We start from the raw sequence: 26,930 nt of genomic DNA on the forward strand, positions 1-26,930 counted from the left end.
ATTTTTTCTCCAGAAGAGTTATCCAGCTTATGTAAGTACCTCGTTTTTGTATTAGTAGGCTGGGATGAAGAAGAAATCTTAAAATAATAGTGTGCGTTCCAAGCAAGTTTAGGAGAGTCTCTGTGAGAGTCTCCCTCTTGAATAAATATTTTGTATAACTTCATGGATGCAGGGGTGTAATGTAACAAAGTAAAATACTTTGAAGTACTACTTAAGTATTTTTGAGGGTATCTGTACTTGACTTTACTATTACACATTTTTGACTACTTTTACTTTTACTACATTCCCAAAGATACTTTTTACTCAAATGCAATGCCTTTAGAAACTATTCACACCCCTTATTAAATTGATATGTTTTGTCATTGGCCTACACTGGCCTACACACAACACCCCATAATGTCAAAGTGGAATTATGTTTTTAGATTTTAAAAAAATAATTAATTGAATGAAAATGTCTTGAGTCAATAAGTGTTCAACCCCTTTGTTACGGAAAGCCTACATAAGTTCAGGAGTAGAAATGTGCTTAACAAGTCACATAATAAGTTGCATAGACTCACTCTGTGTGCAATAATAGTGTTTAACATGATTTTTGAATGACTACCTGATCTCTGTACCCCACACATAAAATGATCAGTAAGGTTCCTCAGTCGAGAAGTGAATTTCAAACACAAATTCAGCCTCAAAGACCTTGGAGATTTTCCAATGCCTCGCAAAGAAGTGCTTCTGTTGTCAGATGGGTAAAAAAAAATCAGACATTGAATGTCCCTTTGAGCATGTTGAAGTTATTAATTACGCTTTGGATGGTGTATTAATACACCCAGTCACTACAAAGATACAGGCGTCCTTCCGAACTCAGTTGCTGGAGAGGAAAGGAAACTACTCAGCGATTTCACCAGGAAGCCAGTTACAGAGTTTAATGGCTATGATAGAAGTAAACTGAGGATGGATCAACAACATTGAACATAGACTTAACTAAAATATAAACGCAAAATGCAACAATTTCAAAGATTTTACTTAGTTACAATTCATATAAGGAAATCAGTCAACTGAAATAAATTCATTAGGCCCTAATCTATGGATTTCACATGACTGGGAATGCAGATACACTATATGACAAAAAGTATGTGGAAACCTGCTTGTTGAACATCTCATTCCAAAATCATGGGCATTAATATGGAGTTCGTCCCACATTTGCTGCTATAACAGCCTCCACTCTTCTGGGAAGGCTTTTCACTAGATGTTGGAACATTGCCGCGGGGACTTGCTTCCATTCAGCCACAAGAGCATTAGTGAGGCCGGGCATTGATATTGGGCAAAGGCCTGGCTCGCAGTCGGCGTTCCAATTCATCCCAAAGGTGTTCGATGGGGCTGAGGTCAGGGCTCTGTGCAGGCCAGTCAAGTTCTTCCACACTGATCTCAACAAAACATTTCTTTATGCACGGGGGCATTGTCATGCTTAAACAGGAAATGGCCTTCTCCAAACTGTTGCCACAAAATTGGAAGCACAAAATCATCTAGAATGTCATTATATGCTGTAGCGTTAAGATTTCCCTTCACTGGAACTAAGGGGCCAAGCCCGAACCATGAAAAACAGCCCAAGACCATTATTCCTCCTCCACCAAACTTTACAGTTGGCACTATGCATTGCGGCAGTTAGCGTTATCCTGGCATCTGCCAAACACAGATTTGTTCATCGGACTGCCAGATGGTGAAGCGTTATTCATCACTCCAGAGAGAACCCATTTCCACTACTCCAGTCGACGCATTGCATATGATGAACTTCGGCTTGTGTGTGGCTGCTAGACAATGGAACCCCATTTCATGAAGCTCCCAAAGAAAAGTTATTCGGCTGATGTTGCTTTCAGAGGCAGTTTGGACTTGGTAGTGAGTGTTGCAACCAAGGACAGACAATTTTCACGCACTATGCGCTTCAGCTTTCACTGGTCCTGTTCTATGAACTTGTGTGGCCTAACACTTCGTGGCTGAGCCGTTGTTGCTTCTAGATGTTTCCACTTCACAATAACAGCACTTAACAGTTGACCGGGCAGCTCTAGCAGGACATAAATTTGACAAACTGACTTGTTGGAAAGGTGGCATCCTCCGACGGTGCCACGTTGAAAGTCAGGGAGCTCTTCAGTAAGGCCATTCTACTGCCAATGTTTGTTTATGGTGATTGTGTGGCTGTGTGCTCGATGTTATACACCTGTCAGACACTAATATGATGGGATGTCCTCATACTTTTGTATATATAGTGTATTTTGAATCCACTTCATCAGCCAAGGGGTCGTGAAACGTTCGGTGCCAAGGGGTCGTGGAACCAATAGTGTCAATTCATGTAAAAATATATATATAATCACCACATTTGGAGTTACAATGTTTTCCTCTGAGAGCAACAATTGAACAATATAAATCTATGTAACTGAAGTGATTTGGTCAAATGTAACTGAGTAAAAAGTAAGTGACTTCTTTCAGAAATGACTTGCTTTAGAGTACAAGTACAGCTCCCAGAGAGTAACTACAGAGAGTAGTACTAGTTCATCCAAGCTCATCCACCTCTGCCCTCTGGCTAGAAGCTCGTTTTGAAATGTTCTTTTACATTGAAACCTGCCCTATGATTTTTTAGGACCTTGTCTTTTCAATCACAGATAATAGAAACGCCGTTTTCACATACACTACCGTTCCAAAGTTTGTATGTACACTACCGTTCAAAAGTTTGGGGTCACTTAAAAGTATCCTTGTTTTTTAAAGAAAAACAAATTTTCTGTCCATTAAAATAACATCAGATTGATCAGAAATACAGTGTAGACATTGTTTATGTTGTTGTAAATGACTATTGTAGCTGGAAATGGCAGATTTTTATGTAATATCTACAGTACAGGCGTACAGAGGCCCATTATCAGCAACCATCACTCCTGTGTTCCAATGGCACGTTGTGTTGGCTAACCCAAGTTTATCATTTTAAAAGGCTAATTAATCACTAGAAAACCCTTTTGCAATTATGTTAGCACAGCTGAAAACTGTTGTCCTGATTAAAGAAGAAATAAAACTTACCTTCTTTAGACTAGTTGAGTATCTGGAGCATCAGCATTTGTGGGTTCCATTACAGGCTCGAAATGGCCAGAAACAAATAATTTTGTTCTGAAACTCATCAGTCTATTCTTGTTCTGAGAAATGAAGGCTATTCCATGCGATAAATTGCCAAGAAACTGAAGATCTCGTACAGACTAGTTGCGTATCTGGAGCGATGCTGTGTACTACTTCCTTCACAGAACAGTGCAAACGGGCTCTAACCAGAATAGAAAGAGGAGGGAGGCCCCGATGCACAACTGAGCAAGAGGACAACTGGCAGCTTCATTAAAAGTACAAGCAAAACAACAGTCTCAACGTCAACAGTGAAGAGGCAACTCTGGGATGCTGGCCTTCTAGGCAGGTAACCATGGTTGACAGAGGAAGAACAATGATTCCAAGCACCACCCTCCTTTTGAAGCTTCCAGTCTGTTATTCAATCTCAATCAGCATGACAGAGTGATCTCCAGCCTTGTCCTTGTCAACACTCACAACACTCACAACGAGAGAATCACTGACATGATGTCAGCTGGTCCTTTTATGGCAGGGCTGAAATGCAGTGGAAATGTTTTTGGGGGGATTCTGTTTATTTGCATGGCAAAGGGGGACTTTGCAATTAATTGAAATTCATCTGATCACTCTTCATAACATTCTGGAATATATGCAAATTGCCATCACACAAACTGAGGCAGCAGACTATGTGAAAATTGATATTTGTGTAATTCTCAAAACCTTTGGCCACGACTGTACAATGAGGAATACAATTGGCTTGATTCAATTTGAATTCCATGAGACCAAAAGGGAGGACAGAACTTGAGTTACATTTTTATAACTCCTTGGAAACAATTTTTCGATTTACATCCAGCTAGCAAGTTTCTTAGAATGCTGTGTCATATCAGTCCAGCATGTTTAGAAGCTATAGGTGAGACTCAACTCCAGCTCAGTGATCCTCCTGGTTACAGAGACATTAAATGGGCTCTGAAAATGGAGGCCTAAAATATATTTGTGTACCAAATACTTTGAACTCTGCCCCTATGTATCTTGTCAGGAAGTGACTATCACATTGGTGTAAAATTACCATTTTTGGTCCTTCTCCCAGCCTGCACTGGGGGAGAGGACGGAGGGGCAGAATGGCTCTCCGGGTCACATCAACATGGGTAGAGATTTAAAGAGATTGAACCCAGGGAACTTACCATTTCCTAGAGACATAGCCCTCTTCTCTTTACGTCTGGAAACTCAAAAGAGCAAGTGGAAGTGGCACAATTTATGTGGTCATGGCATTGCTGCATCTAGCATGAACAACGGTCAGTAAAGGGGCAATCCCAACTTCCACTCTTGTCAAATGTTCACTTGATCTCCTATTATTATTAATGTTATTCACACCGAAAATGTTGTACTGTGTGTTTTATTACCTACCTTTTTTAGCATTTTGAAAAGGTATACTTGAACATTTTACTCGTTCAAATGGTAATCATTGGAATGGAGATGCACATTCTGGTGTAATGAAACAAAAATCTGTGGCACAATCTATCTCTAACAAATCAAGTTCATTGAATGATCAAACTACACTAAGACATTTCGTTAAAGATGCATCCACACTTTCCCATATTTCCTTGTTTATTCTGTAAATGATGGGATATAGCCGAACACTAACAGAAATCTAAGATTGAGTTGTCAAATCTCTTGATAAAAATGTGTCCGTTGCGTATCTTAGCCACCGCTCTCTCTTTGGGCATATCTGTAGCTACAACGCAACGTTAAACACTTTGGTCCCTCATCTTCTTGCTCTGAACAGTGTTTCTGGCGATTCACAAAAGGTGTCAAACGGGGGCATTGGACTTGGTCTGCCATGTTCTCCCATGGCTGCCTTTAATCCAATTACTGTCGGCCATGACGCATGGATCATGGCCTTTCATCCCCTCCTCATTAGGGTCTTTGGGCTGTGCTGTTTACTATTGGGGTGTTGGTGTAGCTTTAACTGCATTGTAAGCTAGTCACCCCATCCCTGTGTCATAACGTGTTGTCCTCTGATTCAGTTATAACCCACCGTTTGGATCATAGTGCTGAATGGGTTCGCTATTTGGGCCAGTGGGTCATTTTCTATCTTTTTCTCACCACGTTAGTTTAGACTGAATTAACATTTCAAATTTGGCACTTGAGATCTGTACCATTTTGAACACTTGAACGTTTAGCTTGGCCTGATAACGTAACTGCAGATTTAGAAGCAGTTGATACGAAATGAATGAATCTTAAGGCCTGTGGGGGAATGGAGATTTGGGCTTTGCTGTGGTGGTCTGGTGTTCAAACCAGTTCCATGCAGTCCATGTGTTCCAGGTTGGAAACACCTGGAACTCTTTGCTACGTTAAGCAAATGGTGATAAATTGGCCCTCTCATTCTTTTCTATTGTCTGTGAGGATTTTTGATTCAAACGCGACCTGAATGAAATGTCGCAAATACCCAATTGTTTTCCCTGAGCATCACTTATCTAGGCACAGATCTGGCACACACAGCCCTCTGTGGCTCTCAATAGCCACATTTGCGTGGACATTGGCCAGAGTCAATTGCCTGTCAAATGATATGCACGATTAGGCATCAGTGGATATTGGGCCTAATGCGCCGAGCCTCCTATAGAGCCTGGACAGTGGGCCCCCTCACTGAACCCCTCACCCTCCTCGCCCCCTCCCTTGTCCCCTCCCCTTTTGTCTCACCACTCAGTTCAATGTTAATGTCCAGCAGTGTCCAGTCAGCCAGCTCCTGCGCAAAACCGTTCCTTCCCTCTTTTCTCACCCTCGCCTCCTCTTGTGTGCTGTCCAGCTGGCTGTGACCTCTGACCCGGAGACCCTCACTCCTGACCCTTGGACCCGTTCCCACGCCACACCCTTTTGTGTGGACCTCGCCATGGCAACGCCGTGGTCACTGCTGCTACGGTAACAGATGGACAGGCTTCTGGAAATAACTTCATTTGAGCCGCTGAAAATCGGACTTGTGTACCCCCCCACACACACCCCAAATCCACACACACACACACTCCCTCCACCCCTGCACTCCTCGCCCCGCAACTCCTTCGATTTATTTCAATGCAGGGCTTCTGGTCATGCGATCAGATAAATTCATTACCGCGGCAATCTCCGATTTATCCTGGCATGTGCACAGAAAATACACATAGGAATAAGAAGAGCATGTTGTCAATGCAGTAAGCCGCAATAGGGACTAACTACATACGCAAACATCCTATTTCACAGTGCTGCTGTTTATGGTCGGGAGTGGGAGTGGTAACTAACTTCAACAGTTCGTTGTAATTATTAGCTAAACAACTTTGATTAGCCATATTGTTTTCTCGCATTCTGCAAAGGGTGGCTTTAAGGAGAGTTGTAAATAGACAGACTGGAGCAATAGGGATTTGTATGCTCGTCCAAAACAAATGGAAAGAACAATAGTATCATTAACATCACCAATAAGTTGCTTGCAGAAAATTAAGCATCACAAATTCTTTTTTTAAATGTACTGGACAAATTCACTTAATTCTAGGGCAAATGTGTTAAGTTGTGTTGAATGGGCCTGTGACAATGTTGATGTTGACGAATAAAGCTGTCTGATCGTCAGTGCAGTTTTACCTCACACTCAAGAGTAAACAAACAAACAAACAAAATGACTCCTATTGAAACTGTCGAATCCCTCCAAAACCATCATATTTCACAAATCTGTACAATTAGGTTTGTGAAAGTAAATCTCATAGGCTGCATCTACACAGGCAGCCCAATTCTGATATTCTTTCCACTAATTGGTCTTTTGACCAATCACCTCAGATCTTTGTGTGTCAGATATTTTTCAGAGCTGACCTGATTGGTCAAAAGACCAATTAATGAAAAAAGATCAGAATTGGGACACCTGTATAAATGCCGCCATATAGACCTAGACGAAAACAACACTATGAAAAACAAAATTATCTCTCAGTTTTATATTATTATATTATTTATATACGTTTTATATATAGATCTATTTTTCAAACACTTTGATATAGGAAGAGGTTAGTTAAATATACAGCAAAACATTCAAAAGTGGGAGATGTTTCCAGCACAGCTCAGCCCAACAGGCTGACCAAGGGGCGCCAATGGTGACCCTCGAAAAATGGACCATTGAGGTGAAATCACACAAGCGCAGCCACTTATTCCATTTTGGATTTTGTATTCCTCTGTCCCGCATCTGCATCACTATCTTCCCCTCTCATTCCACCCCTCCCTCCACCCTGCCCCCTTCTCCCCCCCTGCCTCTCGCCCAGTTCATTGTACCAAAAGAGATTTTCTTCATTGAGGCCCAGTCTCTTAGGTAACCCCAGTGCTGCATGAAATGAGGAGAGAGAGAGAGAGAGAGAGAGAGAGAGAGAGAGAGAGAGCGACAGAGAGAGAGAGAGCAACAGAGAGAAAGAGAGGGGGGAGGGAGAGAGAGAGGGAGGAGGGGGAGAGTGAAGGAAATCGACAGACAGAAGGAGGAACGGCAGAAAGGGTTGGAGAACGCGAGGGAGAAGGATGCAAGAGCAGAGAAGGCAAGAGTTAAGATGCTAAAGTAGGACAAGTGTGCCAGACGTCAAAGGCAACACAGCTAAAGCAAGAACACATCTGAGGGAGACAAGAGAAAAAAATATTTCAGGACGAATTTCTACGCCTTTGAGCAACAGGGTTTTATTTCAATGTTTTTTTAGTTTAAAAAAAAACTTTAAGGTTTTTAGGCCTCAACTAGGTCTTGTTGCTTTTTTTTGTCTTTAAGGTACATTCATGTATCTCAACATAGCTTGGACACATCGGTACACTTTCATTGTTGTACCAATGTGAACGCAACCATGCTTGAGGTGGTCTACAGTGACCTGTTATGACCTGTTGTGATACAAGAGCAGTAGTTAAGGCTGAATTCAGGGCTAGAGGTCGTATCTGTGGCATGGAGCCACTTCATAGACCAGATGCAGCAGTTGGACTCGTTGGATTCCTTGCCGGGACAGTGGAACAACCTACCTGCTACTCAACAGCTAACTACCACTTTGAAGAGACCTCTCAAGATGAATGGGTGAAAATGGGTGACTAGCTTATATTTTCCAATAGTGGCTGATGTTCAGGAAAGGAAACAAACTTTATTGAACCTTCTAAACATCCTCTGTGGGGAAAAAAGTTGACGAAGTAACTGTAAAAGTACTGATTTCCTTTTTGATATGTCTAAAGATAAGAGGCTAACCACCGTTTTCCGGAATCAAATGTCAAAATGAAAGGGCTTTTTCTCAATTCAAAAGAAAAACAAGTCTTTATAAGACTTTTAAAGATTACTTTTTAGTTCAATAGTATCTAGTCAAACAAATAAATGTAAAGTTTAAGTATATTAAATACTTTAATTCTCTTTGTGGGGCATGCTGCGCTGCTCTTCAGTTGTGAGCAGCACATGGAGCATCAATGAATGGCTGAGGTCTTTCAAAAGCCTCCCATATTATTCGTTTTGAGACGGCTCACATAGAGAGACAAATGTTGCATTGAGTAATTCAGTTTGGGGGGCTACTTTTGTTTCAAATTCTCACTTTTGTTTCCGGCTCTTACCTTGGCTGCTCATGTGTTAACACTCGGCTGCACTAAGTTATCATAGGGAGCTTTTGTCTCTTTGATCCGTGTGACAATGGGGACTGCTTTTGTATTGGTCACGTTACTGCTGCCTTGGGATGCCGCCCTGCGTTCATCATTATGTCACGTACACACGGAAAGGGTGGATGAGTTAGGGTTTCAGAGGCCTTCATTTCCCTACACATTTCTCTGTGTCCTCTGTCTATCTAAACGTCCGCCCATCCATCCCTGCTATGTGCTGACCCAGGGGGTCCGGAGCTGATTGTCCAAACGCAATTCTTGTGTCTGCCTCCATGAAACCAGGAGTTGTGGATGGACATCACGCCCCTGACCTCCGGAAATCTCCGGTAATGCAGACATGGAAGGGACAGAAGGAAACATTTTGGTGTAAATGGCCAATGTGTTTATATATTTTATTACCACACTGGGCTTTTTCTGCATACTTATTTTCACCTCTACCATCCTCCAGCTTCTAAATGTGGCTCACGGTGGCGGCTAAGAGCCAGAACAAGAGGTTGAGTCTACTTGGAGGCTGAAATCATGAGATGGAGAGATGAATAGAACTTATCATGTTAAGTACAGTTGAATGTGTCCGGTTTGCACTTCGGTCCTTGTTTTCTAGGTTGCTTTTTCTTTCACAGCTATTTAGACAAGGTCCTAAAAAGATACGCACTTCTAGCAGGAACGGGGAGAGAGTGAGAGGAAATTTGATTGAATGAATTGTGTGTGTGTGTGTGTGTGTGTGTGTGTGTGTGTGTGTGTGTGTGTGTGTGTGTGTGTGTGTGTGTGTGTGTGTGTGTGTGTGTGTGTGTGTGTGTGTGTGTGTGTGTGTGTGTGTGTGTGTGTGTGTGTGTTTGCATTTGCCTGTGTTTGACAAAGTTCAGGGGTCAGGCTACGGAAGAATAGGGAAAACGAGAGCGAAAGTAAAGGATTTGGAGAAGGTGGGGAGAGAGGGGGCTTGGGGCGAGAGAGGGGGATTATCAGGGAGGGAGAGATTTCGGAAGAGAAAGAAGAAGGAGGAATAGAGGGCAAGATTACATTTTTGGAGGGAAAGACTAGAGAAAGAGAAAAAAAATGATAAAGTCGCGACAGGCCCAAACCCAGTGCACACTCTTAGAAAATAGGGTTCAAAACGGGTCTACAGCTGTCCCCAAACAATAACTATTTTTGGTTCCAGGTAGAACTCTTTTGGGTTCCATGTTGAACCCTCTGTGGAAAGGGTTGTACATGGAACCAAAAAGGGTTCTACCTGAAACCAACAGGGGATCTTCAAAGGATTCTCCTATGGGGACAACCGAGGAATCCTTTTTGGTTCTAGATAGCACCTTTTTTTCTAAGAGTGCATAGAGAGAGGGAGAGTGCAAAATAATGAAGTTGAGAGAAAAATGGTCAGGGAGGAAGTTCGAGTGAGACTCGGGGCAATATGTATAGAAAGAAAAGAGAAAGAGTGAGGGGGAAAGAGAGAGGCAGAGAACGAGAGAGATCAAGAGGGAGGCAGCATTAATATGCTAATGGCCTGAGTGAATGCACAACAGGCCCACTGACCAGGCTAATCACGGGTGGACACACACTGGGGCTAATCCTTAACACAGAGCTTTCACACACCCCCCCGCGCACACACACAGAGATGTACGCGCAAACACTACAAAACACACACACACACACACACACACACACACACACACACACACACACACACACACACACACACACACACACACACACACACACACACACACACACACACACACACACACACACACACACACACACACACACACACACACACACACACACACAAATTCAAACCCACCCACACATTTACTATTTGCACTGACCCACACAAATAACACAATTTCTGAATGCAGATGCTTATTGACCACATTTTGCTTGTAATAGCAAAAAATCACAGGAACACGGGGGCACAATGCTCTCTCTCTCTCTCTCACTTACTCGCTCACTCACACACACAGTTGTTAAGTCACTATCACCATGGTTATTGAGCTCTCTGAAGCCATGATTGGATTCTGTGGACAGAATGTGTCCTCTGATGGGGTTTCTACCACTCGTTTTGTGAGGGTTTTCTCTTCACTCTTCACTGCTCTGAGCTGGTGTCAATGAAGCCACTAATATTTCCTGAAGAGAGATTAGCTGCGATATGTAGGTTTAACCCAGGCTGAAGGAGTGGAAGTTTTGAGTGAGCACAGGAAAGTAATGCCCGTTATTCAAAACAAGTCCTGTAATAAATGCTGTGTTCGTAACTATGAGCTTCCATGTTACATGTATTATCAAGTCTTACACTTAAATAAACACTTATCAAATTAGTTGGTGACTTTTTCTGTTTTTTTGATTAGTGGCTATATATGAATGGAATCAAAATGCTTTACACGAATACAATTAAGTGTGTTTGTTATTCATCTGAAGAGTTGAATTCAAAACAGGCACACTAAGACGGATATCTACAGTAACACAGATGTAACCTGACTAAGATTTGGATTTAGGTATTGTATCTTGAGCGGGTCAGTTGGCTACCCAGGGTTAAGCACAAGCGACCACTCAAGTCGAGTGGGGCTTAGAGGGGAGCAGTGGAGACAGCTGGTGGCCGATATAAGAGCAGCACCTCGGGGCAACCTAGCCCGACACTGACATAATGATCACATGGCTCAGCTAAGCTAGGCTAATGCTAACTGTGCTCTTGCCAACTCGTACTTCTGGCAGCAATTATGAGAACGATGCAGTTGGAGTGACACAAAACCTTTATTTATGAAATGTGTTATTCTACATTGCACCAATAGCACTCTCTAGGCAAACAATAATAGTACTGTAGTGAGCATTTGTTTATGAAATAACATGAGAAGAATCACATAATGCCGTTAAAACATGATGATAATAATAAAATAAAGAGCAATGAAGTGCAGCCATAGCACAACCAATAGAAACTTAACACTCATTTCATTTAATTGGGTTTGGATTCAAATCCCATCAGGTCTACACCAGTCCCATGGTATCTGGAAAACAAAAAACGGACCTAAGTTCAGCGTCTCTACGGTCAACTTTAGTTCGTGCTATCGGGGAATCTTGGGACGCTTACCCTACCCTAAACCCTACCCTAACCATTATCCTAACCTTAACCCTAACCTTTATACATTTGAAATGACTTCAACTGCATTTCAAACATTTTACATTTCAACTTCAATGGGGTGAGGTCAGAGTTGGATGACCCATGGACTACACTTAGACTTTTCAGTCAACTTCACCCTAGTCTGTCACCTAGGCTGCTAGGCACCTAGGCTGCAGAAACACATTTAATTAGTGGATTGCCAAGCATCAGATTCATTCATGGAAAATCTGTTAATGTCAAAGTTCCAAGTATGGTTCATGTTCAGTTACCTGTGACAGTGAGGGAGAGGAGATCACTCTCGGAGGAGAAGTTATGAGAAAAAACATAAATCTCATAAACACAGCTGTAGTTCCCTTGGTGGGAGTCATCTGCAGTGAGAAAGAGGAAGGCAGCAGAGTGATTGACAGCTGGCTGAGTCTGGGTTATGTTGGAGTCAGGGTATGATAATTTGCTAATAAATTCATTAAAAATCCTACAATGTGATTTTCTGGATGTTTTTGTCTCATTTTGTCTGTCATAGTTGAAGTGTACCTATGATGAAAATTTACAGGCCTCTCTAATCTTTTTAAGTGGGAGAACTTGCACAATTGGTGGCTGACTAAATACTTTTTTGCCCCACTGTATTCTCACTAACAAAACACCCCTACAGCGAAGTCCAAACGTTTTTTGGACATTGACACATTTTTGGTTGTTTAGGCTCTGTGCTCCAGCACTTCTAAATAATACAATGACTACGAGGTTAAAGTGCACACTGAGCTTTAATTTTGAGGGTATTGTCATTCATATCGGTTGAACCGTTTAGAAATTACAGCACTTTTTGCACATAGTCCACTTTTAGGGAACCAAAAGTATTTGGTCAAATTCACTTGTGTATTAATGTTGTCAAAAGTTTAGTATTTGGTCCCATATTCCCAGCATGCAATGACTACATCAAGCTTGTAACTCTACAAATGTATTCGATTCATTTGCAGTTAGGTTTTGGTTGTGTTTCAGATTATTGTGTAATTTTGGAGCCACTTTTATTGTAAAAAAAATAGAATATGATTCGAAACACTTCTACATTAATATGGATGCTACCATGATTACAGATAATCATGAATGATGAGTGTGTAACGAATGTCGTCGGGAGAAGGAGAAGACCAAGGTGCAGCGTGGTAAGTATTCATAATACCTTTTAATCAATACGAATACTTGAACAAAAAACGACAAACGAACAGATCTGCAAGGTGCAATACACAAAACAGAAAACAACTACCCACAAACACCAGGTGGGAACAGGCTACCTAAGTATGGTTCTCAATCAGAGACAACGATTGCCAGCTGCCTCTGATTGGGAACCAGGCCAAACACATAGAAATAGAAAACATAGAATGCCCACCCCAACTCACTCGTTGACCAAAATAAAATAGAGACATAAAAAAGGAACTAAGGTCAGGACGTGACAGTACCCCCCCCGAAAAGGTGCGGATTCCGGCCGCAAAACCTAAACCCATAGGAGAGGGTCTGGGTGGGCATCTGTCCCACCCAGACCCCACTCCACCTTAGTCTTGGCCCACTTAGGTGGCGCCTTTGGACCGACCCCGGACTGGGGACCCTTATAGCTGGACAGGCGGGAGACTCTGGCAGTGCCGGACAGGCGGGAGACTCTGGCTACACGCCAGAGTGAAGGGCGGCTCTGGCCGCTCCGGAGTGACGGGCGGCTCTGGCAGCTCCTGACTGACGGGTGGCTCCTGACTGACGGGTGACTCTGGCGGCTCCTGACTGACGGGCGGCTCTGGCGGCTCCTGACTGACGGGTGGCTCCTGACTGACGGGCGGCTCTGGCCGCTCCTGACTGACGGGCGGCTCTGGCGGCTCCTGACTGACGGGTGGCTCCTGACTGACGGGTGACTCTGGCGGCTCCTGACTGACGGGTGGCTCCTGACTGACGGGTGGCTCTGGCCGCTCCTGACTGACGGGCGGCTCTGGCGGCTCCTGACTGACGGGTGGCTCCTGACTGACGGGCGGCTCTGGCCGCTCCTGACTGACGGGCGGCTCTGGCGGCTCCTGACTGACGGGTGGCTCCTGACTGACGGGCGGCTCTGGTGACTCCTGACTGACAGGCGGCTCTGGTGGCTTCGGACAAGAGGGAGACTCTGGAGGAGCCGGACAGGCGGGAGAACCTGGAGGGAGGAGACGGAGAGACAGCCCGGTGCGTGGGGCTGCCACAGGACCCACCAGGCTGGGGAGACCTACAGGAGGCCTGGTGCGTGGAGGAGGCACCGGATGGACCGGGCTATGGGGGAGCACTGGAGCTCTGGTGCGCAGCCTTGGCACCACTCCTCCAGGCTGGATGACCACTTTAGCCCGGACCCTCCAGAGTGCAGGTGAACTGCACCCTCCCAGCGCCCTGGAGACACAGCACGCAGCGCCATCGCAGGATACCCTGGGACGAAATGGCGTATCGGAGACCAAACATGCTGAGTTGGCACAACACGCCCTGGCTGGATGCCCACTCTCGCATGGCACTTGCGGGGGCTGGCCAATAGCGCTCCGAGCTATGAGCGCGTACTGGCGACACCGTGCGCTTGATCGCATAACACGGTGCCTGACCAGTACTACGCCTCTCCCGGTAAGCACGGGAGTTGGTTCAGGTCTATCGCCTATCGCTGCCTCTCGTGCCTGTTGTGCTGCCTTACCTCATATCGCCGCCACTCAGCTTTCGCTGCCTCCAGTTCTTCTTTGGGGCGGCGATATTCCCCAGCCTGACTCCAGGGTCCCTTACTGTCTAGTATCTCCTCCCAAGTCCAGGAGTCCAGAACCCTCTGCTCCTTGTTACCACGCTGCTTGGTCCTTTTTTGGTGGGTAGTTCTGTATCGAATGTCGTCGAGAGAAGGAGAAGACAAAGGTGCAGCGTGGTAAGTATTCATAATACCTTTTAATCAAGACCAATACTTGATCAAAAAACAACAAAACGACAAACGAACAGATCTGCAAGGTGCAATGCACAAAACAGAAAACAACTACCCACAAACACCAGGTGGGAACAGGCTACCTAAGTATGGTTCTCAACCAGAGACACAAATTGTCAGCTGCCTCTGATTGGGAACCATACCAGACCAAACACATAGAAATAGAAAACATAGAACACAAAACATAGAATGCCCACCCCAACTCACTCCCTGACCAAACTAAAATAGAGAAATAAAAAAGGAACTAAGGTCAGGACGTGACAGAGTGAATAATGATGAGTGAGAAAGTGAGAGGCATAAATATCCCCCTCCCCCGCCCCTAAACGCTAACCTTCCCTGTTATTTGTAAAGGTACATGTTGGGTTAGCATATCTTGGGGGTATGATCTTTGAGCCTCTGTAACTTTCTCACTCATCATTATTCACGATTCATTCAGAATTTCACCTCATAGTCATTGTATAATTTAAAATCCAAAGTACTGGAGTACGGAGTTAAAACACCCAAAAATGTGTCACAGTCCAAATTAAGATTTTCTTTCCAAAGCGCTATATACATTTTTAGAATGTTGGTCAATTTGATTGTATTGTTTAAAGAACTTAGAAAAGAGATTGGTGGGTTTTTCATGATCTAATCATGATATGGGGATGTTCAATGACAGTCATCCCAGCTAGTACATAACGTTCTGAGAACCATAGGTTTCTTAGAGCTTGGTGAGAGCGTGGTTGTCCTATGCTTAGACCTTCCCACAACTTTCTGTGAATGGTGCAGGATAGTTGATGGCACTTTTGGACATTCTCATCACATTTAAGGAACTTGACAAAATTAATGTTTCATTTCATTACTTTAACAGAATGTTTCCTAAAAGTTAAAACATGGTTACACTTCGTTCCAATTTTGGTCATGTTCTAGGAACGTTCTCCAACTAGTTTGACACTGGGAATGTTCTCAAACAGTTTAGAGAACATTAAGAAACAATGTTCTTCGGTGGGAATGTCAGTAATTCAGGACAATGTTTTCTTCAGGTTTCCTCATTCTATTTAAAGTTATGTTCTGAGATCATTAATAAAAACGTTTCATAAAAACCACAAGAAAACTTTAGTAATGTTCAAAGAACGTTGTAAGTATGTTATTTAAATACATATACATTCTGTTCTCTGTGTTGTCAATTAATTGGCCACATCTGATCTTAATGAGTGCTTGTTTCCTTGAAATAGAGTCAGTTTCAAAAGGATAAAAAGAACAGCTTCTCACTAACGCCATTTCACACAAAACAATACATGTGTTTGCATGATTAATGCCTAAACAAATTCATTTCCATGTGTCCTATCTATGCTTGGAGTTCAAAACAGTAAACACAAAATGAGCTAGCAGTGTTATTAAAAGTCTTGTTTAAACATTCAGTGAAAGTTTTAAGTTATTCAAAAACCTCAAAAGAACCTATAATTTCCGTTCTCAGAATGTTAATGAAACCTTTCAGGAAACCATAGTAAAATGATCTCAGAACCTCCCGGAAACCTAAAAATGTACAGTACCAGTAAAAGTTTTTCTTTATTTTTACTATTTTCTACATTGTAGAATAGTACCAGTCAAACGTTTGGACGCACCTACTCATTCCAGAGTTTTTCTTTAATTTTACATTGTAAAATAATGGTGAAGACATCAAAACTATGAAATAACACATATGGAATCATGTAGTAATCAAAAAAGTGTTATACAATCAAAATATATATTAATATAAAATATATTCTTCAAAGCAGCCACCCTTTGTCTTGATGACAGCTTTGCACACTCTTGACATTCTCTCAATCAGCTTCATGAGGTAGTCATCTGGAATGCATTTCAATTAACAGCTGTGACTTGTTAAAAGTTAATTTGTGGAATTTCTTTCCTTCTCTATGCGTTTGAGCCAATCAGTTGTGTTGTGACAAGATAGGGGTGGTATACAGAATATAGCATAATTTGGTAAAAGACCAAGTCCATATTATAGCAAGAGCAGCTCAAATAAGAAAGAGAAATGACAGTCCATCATTACTTTAATACATGAGGGTCAATCAATCTCGAAAATGTCACAAACTTTGAAAGTTTCTTCAAGTGCAGTCGCGAAAACCATCAAGCGCTATGACCGCCATAGGAAAGGAAGACCCAGAGTTACCTCTGCTGCAGAGGATAAGTTCATTCGAGTTACCATCCTCAGAGATTGCAGCCCAAAGCCTCTGCTTTACAGAGTTCAAGTAACAGACACATCTCAACATCAACTGTTCAGAGGAGACGACGTGAATCAGGCCTTCATGGTTGAATTGCTGCAAAGAAACCACTACTAAAGGACACCATTAAGACAAAGAGACTTGCTTGGGTCAAGAAACACGAGCAATGGACATTAGACCGGTGGAAATCTGTCCTTTGGTCTGATGTCCAAATTTGAGATTTTTAGTTCCAACCTCCATGTCTTTGTGAGACGCAGAGTAGGTGAACCGATGATCTCCGCATGTGTGGTTCCCACCGTGAAGCATGGAGGAGGTGTGATGGTGTGGGGGTGATTTGCTGGCGACACTGTTTGTGATTTACTTAGAATTCAAGGCACACTTAACCAGCATGGCTACCACAGCATTCTGCAGTGATACGCCATCCCATCTGGTTTGCGCTTAGTGGGACTATCATTTGTTTTTCAACATGACAATGACCCAACACACCTCCAGGCTGTGTAAGGGCTATTTTACCAAGAAGGAGAGTGATGGAGTGCTGCATCAGATGACCTGGCCTCCACAATCACCCGACCTCAAACCAATTGAGATGGTTTGGGATGAGTTGGACCGCAGAGTGAAGGAAAAGCAGCCAAAAAGTGCTCAGCATATGTGGGAACTCCTTCAAGACTGTTGGAAAAGCATTCCAGGCAAAGCTGTTTGAGAGAATTCCAAGAGTGTCCAAAGGTGTCAACAAGGCAAAGGGTGGCTACTTTGAAGAATCTAAAATCTAAAATATAGTCTTCACTATTATTCTACAACAGTGGTTTCCAAACTTTTTATAGTCCCATACCCCTTCAAACATTCAACCTCCAGCTGCGTACCAGGGTCAGCACAGTCTCATATGTTTTTTTGCCATCATTGTAAGCCTGACACACACACACTATACGATACATTTATTAAACATAAGAATGAGTGTAAGTTTTTGTCACAACCCGGCTTGTGGGAAGTGACAAAGAGCTCTTATAGGACCAGGGCACAAATAATAATCAAGAATTTTGCTCTTTATTTAGCCATCTTACATGTAAAACCTTATTTATTCATAAAAAATTGTGAATAACTCACCACAGGTTAATGAGAAAGGTGTGCTTGAAATGATGCACATAACTCTGCAATGTTGGGTTGTATTGGAGAGAGTCTCAGTCATTTAAATAATTTTCCACCCACAGTCTCTGCCTGTATTTAGTTGTCATGCTAGTGAGGGCCGAGAATCCACTCTCACATAGGTACGTGGATGCAAAGAGCATCAGTGTCTTAACAGCGCAATTTGCAAAGGAAGGATATTCTGAGCGCAGCCCTATCCAGAAATCTGGCAGTGGCTTCTGATTAAATCAATTTTCACAGAACCGCTTGTTGCAATTTCGATGAGGCTCTCTTGTTCAGATATTGGTAAGTGGAATGGAGGCAGGGCATGAAAGAGATAACGAATCCAGTTGTTTGTGTCGTCCGTTTCGTTAAATTACCTGCGCAATTGCGCACCCAGTTCACTCAGGTGCTTCGCTATAATCACATTTGACATTGTCCGTAAGCTTTGGTGGCAGAAACATTATGTACAAAATAAGTCACAAATAAAAAACACACACAATAACACAATTGGTTAGGAGCCCGTAAAACATCAGCCGGCGCCAGCACAAATTGCCACATAGATGATTGTTGACAATTCATAATTTGGAAAGCAAAGGGCTATTGCTATAAAGTGAAGACAATGAAAAGACTAATCAGTCTTCTATAGTTTTCAAAATTCTCAACTTAATTGATTGAACAGTACAGCCTTTTTGGCACCAGCATCAGCCATATTCTAGGCGAGTGCACATATTCACTCTTTATCATTGTTAGGTCAAATCAAATCAAATCAAATTGTATTTGTCACATACACATGGTTAGCAGATGTTAATGCGAGTGTAGCGAAATGCTTGTGCTTCTAGTTCCGACAATGCAGTAATAACCAACAAGTAATCTAACTAACAATTCCAAACTACTGTCTAATACACAGTGTAAGGGGATAAAGAATATGCACATAAGGATATATGAATGAGTGATGGTACAGAGCAGCATAGGCAAGATACAGTAGATGGTATCGAGTACAGTATATACGTATGAGATGAGTATGTAAACAAAGTGGCATAGTTAAAGTGGCTAGAGATACATGTATTACATAAGGATGCAGTCGATGATATAGAGTACAGTATATACGTATGCATATGAGATGAATAATGTAGGGTAAGTAACATTATATAAGGTAGCATTGTTTAAAGTGGCTAGTGATATATTTACATCATTTCCCCATTACATTTAATTTCGCTGAACACTAGATGGTTTAATTGTATTTTTGGCAGTGAAACGAGGTTACTCAGGCGAGAAAAAAACATCACCCAAATGTATAGCCCTGTTGGAAAATCTAAATGGACTGTTTGAAAATGTGAATCACAATTTTATTTGGCGTACCCCCCACGGCATTGCGCATACCCAAGTTGGGGAATAGTCATTCTACAATGTAGAAAATTGTTTTAAAAAATAATTTAAAAAAACTTTTTTTGAAACACTTGAATGAGTAGGTGTGTCCAACCTTTTGGCTGGTACTTTATTTTCCCATGACAGGCAATTTTCTTTACTTCTGTGGTCAGAACGTTTACAAAACGTTCAGTTTTTACCAGTCAGGAAACGTATGGTTTCGTTGGGAAACCAAAACTGTACGTTCCCACAACTTCAAAGGAACCAAATCTTCTAAAAATAAAAAAAATAAAAAAAATAAAGGAACCAAATCTTCTAATTGAGATGTATTTGTTTTAAATATATCACTTAATGATTTCATTTCAGAGAGACAAATAATCCTGTTTTTTTTTTGCAAAATGCTATACAGTATATCCACCTTACTCCCAGAGAAATAGGTTGTACTGCTAGGCTTAAAAAATTATGAAATTCAGTAATATGAGATCTGTTTCTAAGACATTTAAATGTAACAGTTTAGTCATTTAGCCGATGTTCTTATCCAGAGCGACTTATCTTAAGATTGCTAGGTGAAACAACCACATATCACAGTTAAATATACAGTATACAAACATTAAATTCCAGCATTATTTATTATTATTTTGCAAAAAAAATAACATTTTAATACAGACCTAAAATCTATTAATATATTTTGTTGTTGTGGATATAGCACTTTAGAAATAAACTCTTCAAATACTTTTGGACCCTTTAAATACTTCTCATATTCACTCCAGGTGAGAGAAAAAAAGTGAGTGAGTGATTGACTGACTGACTGATAAACAAATTCTTACCTGAGTAGGTGAGTCCAACAGCATTACCAGGGAAGCAGGTTTGACTTTTTCTCACTGAGGTGTCACAGTCCAGAAGAAGAGACTGATTGCCTTTACCCTTAGCTTCTCTATTTATCCGTTATTTTACCAGGTAAGTTGACTGAGAACACGTTCTCATTTGCAGCAACGACCTGGGGAATAGTTACAGGGGAGAGGAGGGGGATGAATGAGTCAATTGTAAACTCTATAGAGCCCCCCCCTGCAGAATTGAAGGAGCCCCACAGCCAAGCTCCCGACAGACTGCCTCTGCATTATGCCAGTCAAAGTCAGCTTCACACACTGAGACCCAGGACTGATTGGACTTCACCTCCACTCTCCCAGAGCACAAACCAGCTCCATCCACAAACCTCACAGACTCTGAACAAAAGATGGTTCAATATCCAATCAGTTTTGTTGATGCTACCAGCTATGTATTGGATAAGGCCGCTCAGCAAGGAAGAAGCCACTGCTCTAAAACCACCATACAAAAGTCAGACTACGGATTGCAACTGCACATGGGGACAGAGATCGTACTTTTTGGAGAAATGTCCTCTGGTCTGATGAACTGGTGCACTTCACAAAACTGGTGCACTTCACAAAATAGATGGCATCATGAGGGAGGAAAATTATGTGGATATATTGAAGCAACATCTCAAGACATCAGTCAGGAAGTTTAAGCTTGGTTGCAAATGGGTCTTCCAAATGGACAATGACCCCAAGCGTACTTCCAAAGTTGTGGCAAAATGGCTTGAGGACAACAAAGTCAAGGTATTGGATTGGCCATCACAAAGCCCTGACATCAATCCTATAGAACATTTGTGGACAGAACTGAAAAAGAGTGTGCGAGCAAGGAGGCCTACAAACCTGACTCAGTTACACCAGCTCTGTCAGGAGGAATGGCCCAAAAATCACCCAACTTATTGTGGGAAGCTTGTGGAAGGCTGCCCAAAACGATTGACCCAAGTTAAACAATTTAAAGGCAATGCTACCAAATACTAATTGAGTGCATGTAAACTTCTGACCCACTGGGAATGTGATGAAAGAAATCAAAGCTGAAATAAATCATTCTTTCTACTATTATTCTGACATGTCACATACTTAAAATGAAGTGGTGATCAAGGATTAAATGTCAGAAATTGAGTTTAAATCTATTTGGCTAAGGTGTATGTAAACTTCTGACTTTAACTGTATGTAACCATACCAAACGTAACATATCATACTATTTTGAGCTTCTCGGATATACATTTACTATGTTACGTCTAGTCTATGAGACCAGGCTTACTGGAGAGTTGATCTACAGTATCTACAGCTATTCATTTGGTCTCCCATCCTGGGTTTTAACCAAGTCCTGCTGAGATTTTATATTTGTCACCAGACTAACAATGTGCTATCATAAGAATGATTATTGAGAGATCCCTTAATAACTAAATATATTCACTGTTTCTATGGAAATAATTCCAAAGGGTAGGTTTAACAGAGCAACTAAAATGTAACCATACGTTATAAGTCATATAGCATCTATACTATTTAGGCCTATATAGCATTTGCAAAGTCATTAGCAGCTATTGTTTCAATTCAACCCAGAGTTCAACTACAAATATACAATACATATAGGCCTAGGGTTTTAAGCTTTCCAATCTCCCCTTCCTTTCTCTCCTCCTCTTTCCCCCCTATGATTTCTCTCTCTCTCCCCCCAAACGTTGTGGGTTTCAATATGTTCAAGTGCACTTTATCGGCATTGGACAGACACACTTTAAAAGTGTATAAATGTTTCTTAGAAATATAGTGCTGATACGGTATTTGCAATTTACCTCAATACAAGAGAACAGGCTCCCTAGGAAAGTTTTTGTTGTTGCGTGCAATACCCCAAATAGCCACCAGGGGTAGCTAACAAACGGAGCTATTTTGCAAGGGAAATCAAGTTGCTTCCACACATCCGGCGAAAAAAAAGAGAACGATGGCTACAGAGGGTTTCCAAACCTGTCGTCTTTGAATAATTATTGTCATTCTGGATGAAAAATAGCGATAGTATCACCCCCTCCCCCAACATCGTGATGGAAAAGAATCCCGTCACACGGTGGTCATAGTGGCACGAGCTTGAAACTGTTTCGTTACAATCCGGTGTTCGTAGCAAGCTAGCTAGTTGTTCTGCGTGGGCTTGCGTCACCGGGCAGCTGTCCGTCAAATTCCTTGGTAAGTAGCCACTAGCTATGCTAGCTAGACCCCATAACTAGCTAGACTGCAAGTCACTTTTTTGTTTCTACCGAAGCAAGCTAGCTACACATGGATAGATAGCATGATGATCGTGTGACATTACGTTTCTACCGAAGTCTGATAGTTTGCTCGATGTATGTAATTGTGACAAGATAAGTTATTTACCAAAGTAGCTACGATACAACAAAGGAGGACGTAATGCACGCAACCTCGCTCAATGTGCATGAAATGTCAAAGGAGGAGGGTGCAATGAGATGTAGTTAGGCTCGCTAACTGCATTGCCTTAGACATTTTACTGTTTTTAGAACAACAAACGTTAGCTAGCGAAACCCAATTCTCCCAACAACAAAAAAATATATATTTTTTTCATTTTTTACGGCATAATTATTTGGGTACACAGGCTATCTGACTTAAGTCTCATTCATCACTTGTTTTGACAGCTGTCAAACTGGGTTGCTCAGTTACAAACTGTCAAAGTGATGTAACGCAATCAACTGCAATCTAACCTCTACACAGCTCATCTCTCATCAGACTATGTAGGCCTAATTTCCTAAAACGACATATAATGTGTGTAACATATATCTTAAACATGTTTCCATAGGGAGGGGTCTATAAAACACAAAATGGCGACTCCAGTCAACATCCAAAACCCCAGTAAGACGTGGGAGCTGAGCTTGTATGAACTGCACAGGAGCCCACAGGTAATGACAGCCACGTTCCACATAGGAATAATTACAAATGCATCCCGGTGAAAAGTGATTTAATTGTAGTTTCTCATAACAAAAATCTGTGTAAGGAACTGTGACCATGGTCGATCAGTTTAACACTGACCCATGAAGAACATGGATGGGCCATCATAGACTTATATGTGCCTGTATTGTCTGACACATTCCTCTCCCTGCCTGTAGGAGGCGATCATGGACGGCACAGAGATAGCGGTGTCCCCCCGGAGCCTCCACAGTGAGCTGATGTGCCCCATCTGTCTGGACATGTTGAAGAACACAATGACCACCAAGGAGTGCCTGCACCGCTTCTGCTCCGACTGCATCGTCACTGCACTCCGATCAGGGTGAGGGACACACACAACTGTGTGACTATTTGAGGATGACTATATTCTCGCTACTCCGGACTGTGCCCTCGTATAAATCTGAGGAGAACCTCCATACTAAAGATTGTTCCATTTCTGTGAAGATACTTTATAAAAGCTCTCTGTCCTCTCCTCCTAAGGAACAAGGAATGCCCCACGTGCCGAAAGAAGCTTGTGTCGAGACGCTCGCTCCGCCGCGACTCCAACTTTGATGCCCTCATCTCCAAGATCTACCCCAGCCGCGACGAGTATGAGGCCCACCAGGACCGGGTGCTGGAGAGACTCAACCGGCTGCACAACAAGCAGGCCCTCAGCTCCAGCATTGAGGAGGGGCTGCGCATGCAGGCTCTGCACAGGTAGGAGATGAGGGAGGATTGGGGTAGGGTTTATAGGTTTCCCAGAAATCCCAGTTGAAAGATTCTTGGAATTAGGAGAGAGTTGTCAGACTTAGTATGTAGACAAACAAACAACACTGACTGCACAAGTCAGGGAAAGTTCCTACTTTATTGAGGATTCGAAGTTTAAAATGGCCTCTCTCGCTCTGCTCACCCTTGACGCCCCAGAGCCCAGCGAGTGCGCAAACCGGCGCAGGAGAGCGACAACACCACCTTCAGCGGCGGCGAGGACAACGGGGATGCACGGTCACACCTCTCCCACGACTCTGCGCCTTCCCACGCGCCCCTCCCCCCGAGCCACACACCCTCTGAGGCCGGGCCCAGTCGGAACCCTAAGCGGCCCAGGGTGTCAGATGAATCAGGCCCGGAGGTGGATGGGGGCAGCCCCACGGCCCCGCTCCGGCACCACAAAGAGGGCCCTGGCTCAGAGATAGAGCTGGTTTTCCGTCCGCACCCCCTGCTGGTCAACACACAGGACTACAGCCAGACCAGGTGAGGGCTGTGTGTGGAGGGGGGGAAGCTGTGAGGTGTTCTGTTATGACTTCTCAAATGATGGTAATTTCAATTCGGAATGTATTCCTGAAGGGTCTTTTTTAATAGTTTTGTTTTTGTCACTCCTCATTCCTGTTTCAGATATGTGAAGACCACAGCCAACGCCACAGTGGACCACCTGTCTAAGTACCTGGCTCTGCGTATCGCTCTGGAGGAGAGGCAAAGAGACAGCCAATCCGATGCAGCGATGGAGAAGGGGAAAGAGGGAGTGGAGGCGGGGGCTAAAGGAGAGAAATCAGCAGGAGGGGCCAGCCTGAAGAACGTCAGTGAGAAGCAATACACGATCTACATCACCACATCAGGCGGACAGTTCTCTGTGAGTACACAAGCTTATCCATTCTCTTTTTTTTCAGGGTGGGAGCTATTATCAATGACTATTATCCGTTCTCATACCTCTGACACACGTCTCATTTTTTTCCTATCGCCTTCCTTTTAAACTCTACTTTTATCCTCATCCATTGCTTTATTTTTACCTTCCTACCATTCCCTTTGACTTGTTCCTCTCCCTCACGTTTCTCTGTACCTCTTTCTCAGACTCTGAATGGCTCCCTGACTTTAGAGCTGGTGAATGAGAAGTACTGGAAGGTCAGAAAGCCTCTGGAGCTTTACTATGCCCCCACCAAGGACCAACCTCTTCAACCATCACAGCCACCGCAGCAGAAGTCCCCACAGCCCAAAGAGGGGTGAGGAGGACAGGAGTCCTCCCTCTGCAGCCGTTTATCACACGCTGTCTCTGACAGAGTTCTGTGTGTGGCGTGTAGCTGCTTCTAAGGTAGTCATTTGGAACATTCCATAGATTGAAGGTCTTCAACTTTGACCTCAGAATCTGAAGTTTTTCTGTTTTTATCTTCCGTAGCTTCTAATCAAACCTGAGTATGAAGTTGTTTTTGCAATACCTACACATTTTTTCCTTAATCGAATGGTTGACTTAAAATGCTGTCTGGACCGGTGTGCACACCGACAGGCAACACCTACGTAGTCCAGCCTTCCTTCAGACCACCAAGTGTTGCTTGACCTTGCATCAGGACTGCCAGATTTTGTTGATACATCATTTCAGATCAGTGTGAGGATTTTACACTACCATTCAAAAGTTTTAGAATACCTACTCATTCAAGGGTTTTTATTTATTTTGACTCTTTTCTACATTGTAGAATAATAGTGAAGAGATCAAAACTATGAAATGACATGTGGAATCATGTAGTAACCACAAAAGTGATAAACAAATCAAAATACAGTATTTTATAGTTGAGATTCTTCAAATAGCCACCCTTTGCCTTGACAGCTTTGCACTTGTGGCATTCTCTCAACCAGCTTCATCTGGAATGTTTTTCCAACCGTCTTGAAGGAGTTCCTACATTTACATTTAAGTCATTTAGCAGACGCTCTTATCCAGAGCGACTTACAAATTGGTGCATTCACCTTATGACATCCAGTAGAACAGTCACTTTACAATAGTGCATCTAAATCTTAAAGGGGGGTGAGAAGGATTACTTATCCTATCCTAGGTATTCCTTAAAGAGGTGGGGTTTCAGGTGTCTCCGGAAGGTGGTGATTGACTCCGCTGTCCTGGTGTCGTGAGGGAGTTTGTTCCACCATTGGGGGGCCAGAGCAGCGAACAGTTTTGACTGGGCTGAGCAGGAACTGTACTTCCTCAGTGGTAGGGAGGCGAGCAGGCCAGAGGTGGATGAACGCAGTGCCCTTGTTTGGGTGTAGGGCCTGATCAGATCCTGGAGGTACTGAGGTGCCGTTCCCCTCACAGCTCCGTAGGCAAGCACCATGGTCTTGTAGCGGATGCGAGCTTCAACTGGAAGCCAGTGGAGAGAGCGGAGGAGCGGGGTGACGTGAGAGAACTTGGGAAGGTTGAACACCAGACGGGCTGCGGCGTTCTGGATGAGTTGTAGGGGTTTAATGGCACAGGCAGGGAGCCCAGCCAACAGCGAGTTGCAGTAATCCAGACAGGAGATGACAAGTGCCTGGATTAGGACCTGCGCCGCTTCCTGTGTGTCCTACATATGCTGAGCACTTGTTGGCTGCTTTTCCTTCAGTATGCGGTCCGACTCATCCCAAACCATCTCAATTTGGTTGAGGTCGGAAGATTGTGGAGGCCAGGTCATCTGATGCAGCACTCCATGACTCTCCTCTAAAATAGCCCTTACACAGCCTGGAGGTGTGTTGGGTCATTGTGCTGTTGAAAAGAAAATGATAGTCCCACTAAGTGCAAACCAGATGGGATGGTGTATCACTGCAGAATGCTGTGGTAGCCATGCTGGTTAAGTGTGCCTTGAATTCTAAATAAATCACTAACGGTGTCACCAGCAAAGCACCCCCACAACATCACACCTCCTCCATGCTTCACGGTGGGAACCACAAATGTGGAGATCATATGTTTACCCACTCTGCATCTCACAAAG

At 43.1% G+C, this 26,930-nt stretch overlaps 2 protein-coding genes across 3 annotated transcripts; one reads left to right on the top strand and one right to left on the bottom strand.

Moving 5' to 3' along the window:
- Nucleotides 1–11,402: 11,402 nt before the first annotated feature.
- LOC118399317 (uncharacterized) lies at nucleotides 11,403–22,221 on the bottom strand. Of its 2 annotated transcripts, XR_008072592.1 has the most exons (4): nucleotides 22,083–22,221; nucleotides 20,254–20,423; nucleotides 12,055–14,634; nucleotides 11,403–11,672 (listed from the first exon to the last, which is right to left on the bottom strand). XR_008072592.1 is itself a non-coding variant. In XM_052472046.1 (3 exons), exon 3 carries the CDS (start codon nucleotides 14,359–14,361, stop codon nucleotides 13,381–13,383), a length of 981 nt encoding a protein of 326 aa, XP_052328006.1. In that variant the 5' UTR covers nucleotides 14,362–14,634; nucleotides 20,254–20,423; nucleotides 22,083–22,221; the 3' UTR covers nucleotides 11,403–13,380. The 2 variants fall into 2 exon arrangements, 1 of the variants encoding a protein (XP_052328006.1); XM_052472046.1 differs by having other exon boundaries at nucleotides 11,403–14,634.
- Nucleotides 22,222–22,224: 3 nt separating this feature from the next.
- LOC118399316 (E3 ubiquitin-protein ligase RING2-A-like) lies at nucleotides 22,225–25,995 on the top strand. Its single transcript, XM_035795312.2, has 7 exons — nucleotides 22,225–22,464; nucleotides 23,087–23,186; nucleotides 23,394–23,554; nucleotides 23,713–23,928; nucleotides 24,136–24,459; nucleotides 24,601–24,835; nucleotides 25,054–25,995. The coding sequence occupies exons 2-7, from the start codon at nucleotides 23,109–23,111 to the stop codon at nucleotides 25,204–25,206; spliced, it is 1,167 nt and encodes a 388-aa protein (XP_035651205.1). The 5' UTR covers nucleotides 22,225–22,464; nucleotides 23,087–23,108; the 3' UTR covers nucleotides 25,207–25,995.
- The last annotated feature ends 935 nt before the right edge of the window (nucleotides 25,996–26,930 follow it).

Source organism: Oncorhynchus keta, chromosome 20, assembly GCF_023373465.1.
Source record: "Oncorhynchus keta strain PuntledgeMale-10-30-2019 chromosome 20, Oket_V2, whole genome shotgun sequence".
NCBI classification, from domain to species: domain Eukaryota; kingdom Metazoa; phylum Chordata; class Actinopteri; order Salmoniformes; family Salmonidae; genus Oncorhynchus; species Oncorhynchus keta.

What these genes read in the sequence shown, in the direction of transcription:
- LOC118399317 (XM_052472046.1), bottom strand. Translation starts at nt 14,361, where the DNA reads ATGCGATCAAGCGCACGGTGTCGCCAGTACGCGCTCATAGCTCGGAGC.
- LOC118399316 (XM_035795312.2), top strand. Translation starts at nt 23,109, where the DNA reads ATGGCGACTCCAGTCAACATCCAAAACCCCAGTAAGACGTGGGAGCTG. An exon ending in CGCATGCAGGCTCTGCACAG is followed by an intron (nt 23,929 to 24,135) that starts GTAGGAGATGAG and finishes TTGACGCCCCAG; the next exon opens with AGCCCAGCGAGTGCGCAAAC. An exon ending in CAGGACTACAGCCAGACCAG is followed by an intron (nt 24,460 to 24,600) that starts GTGAGGGCTGTG and finishes TTCCTGTTTCAG; the next exon opens with ATATGTGAAGACCACAGCCA.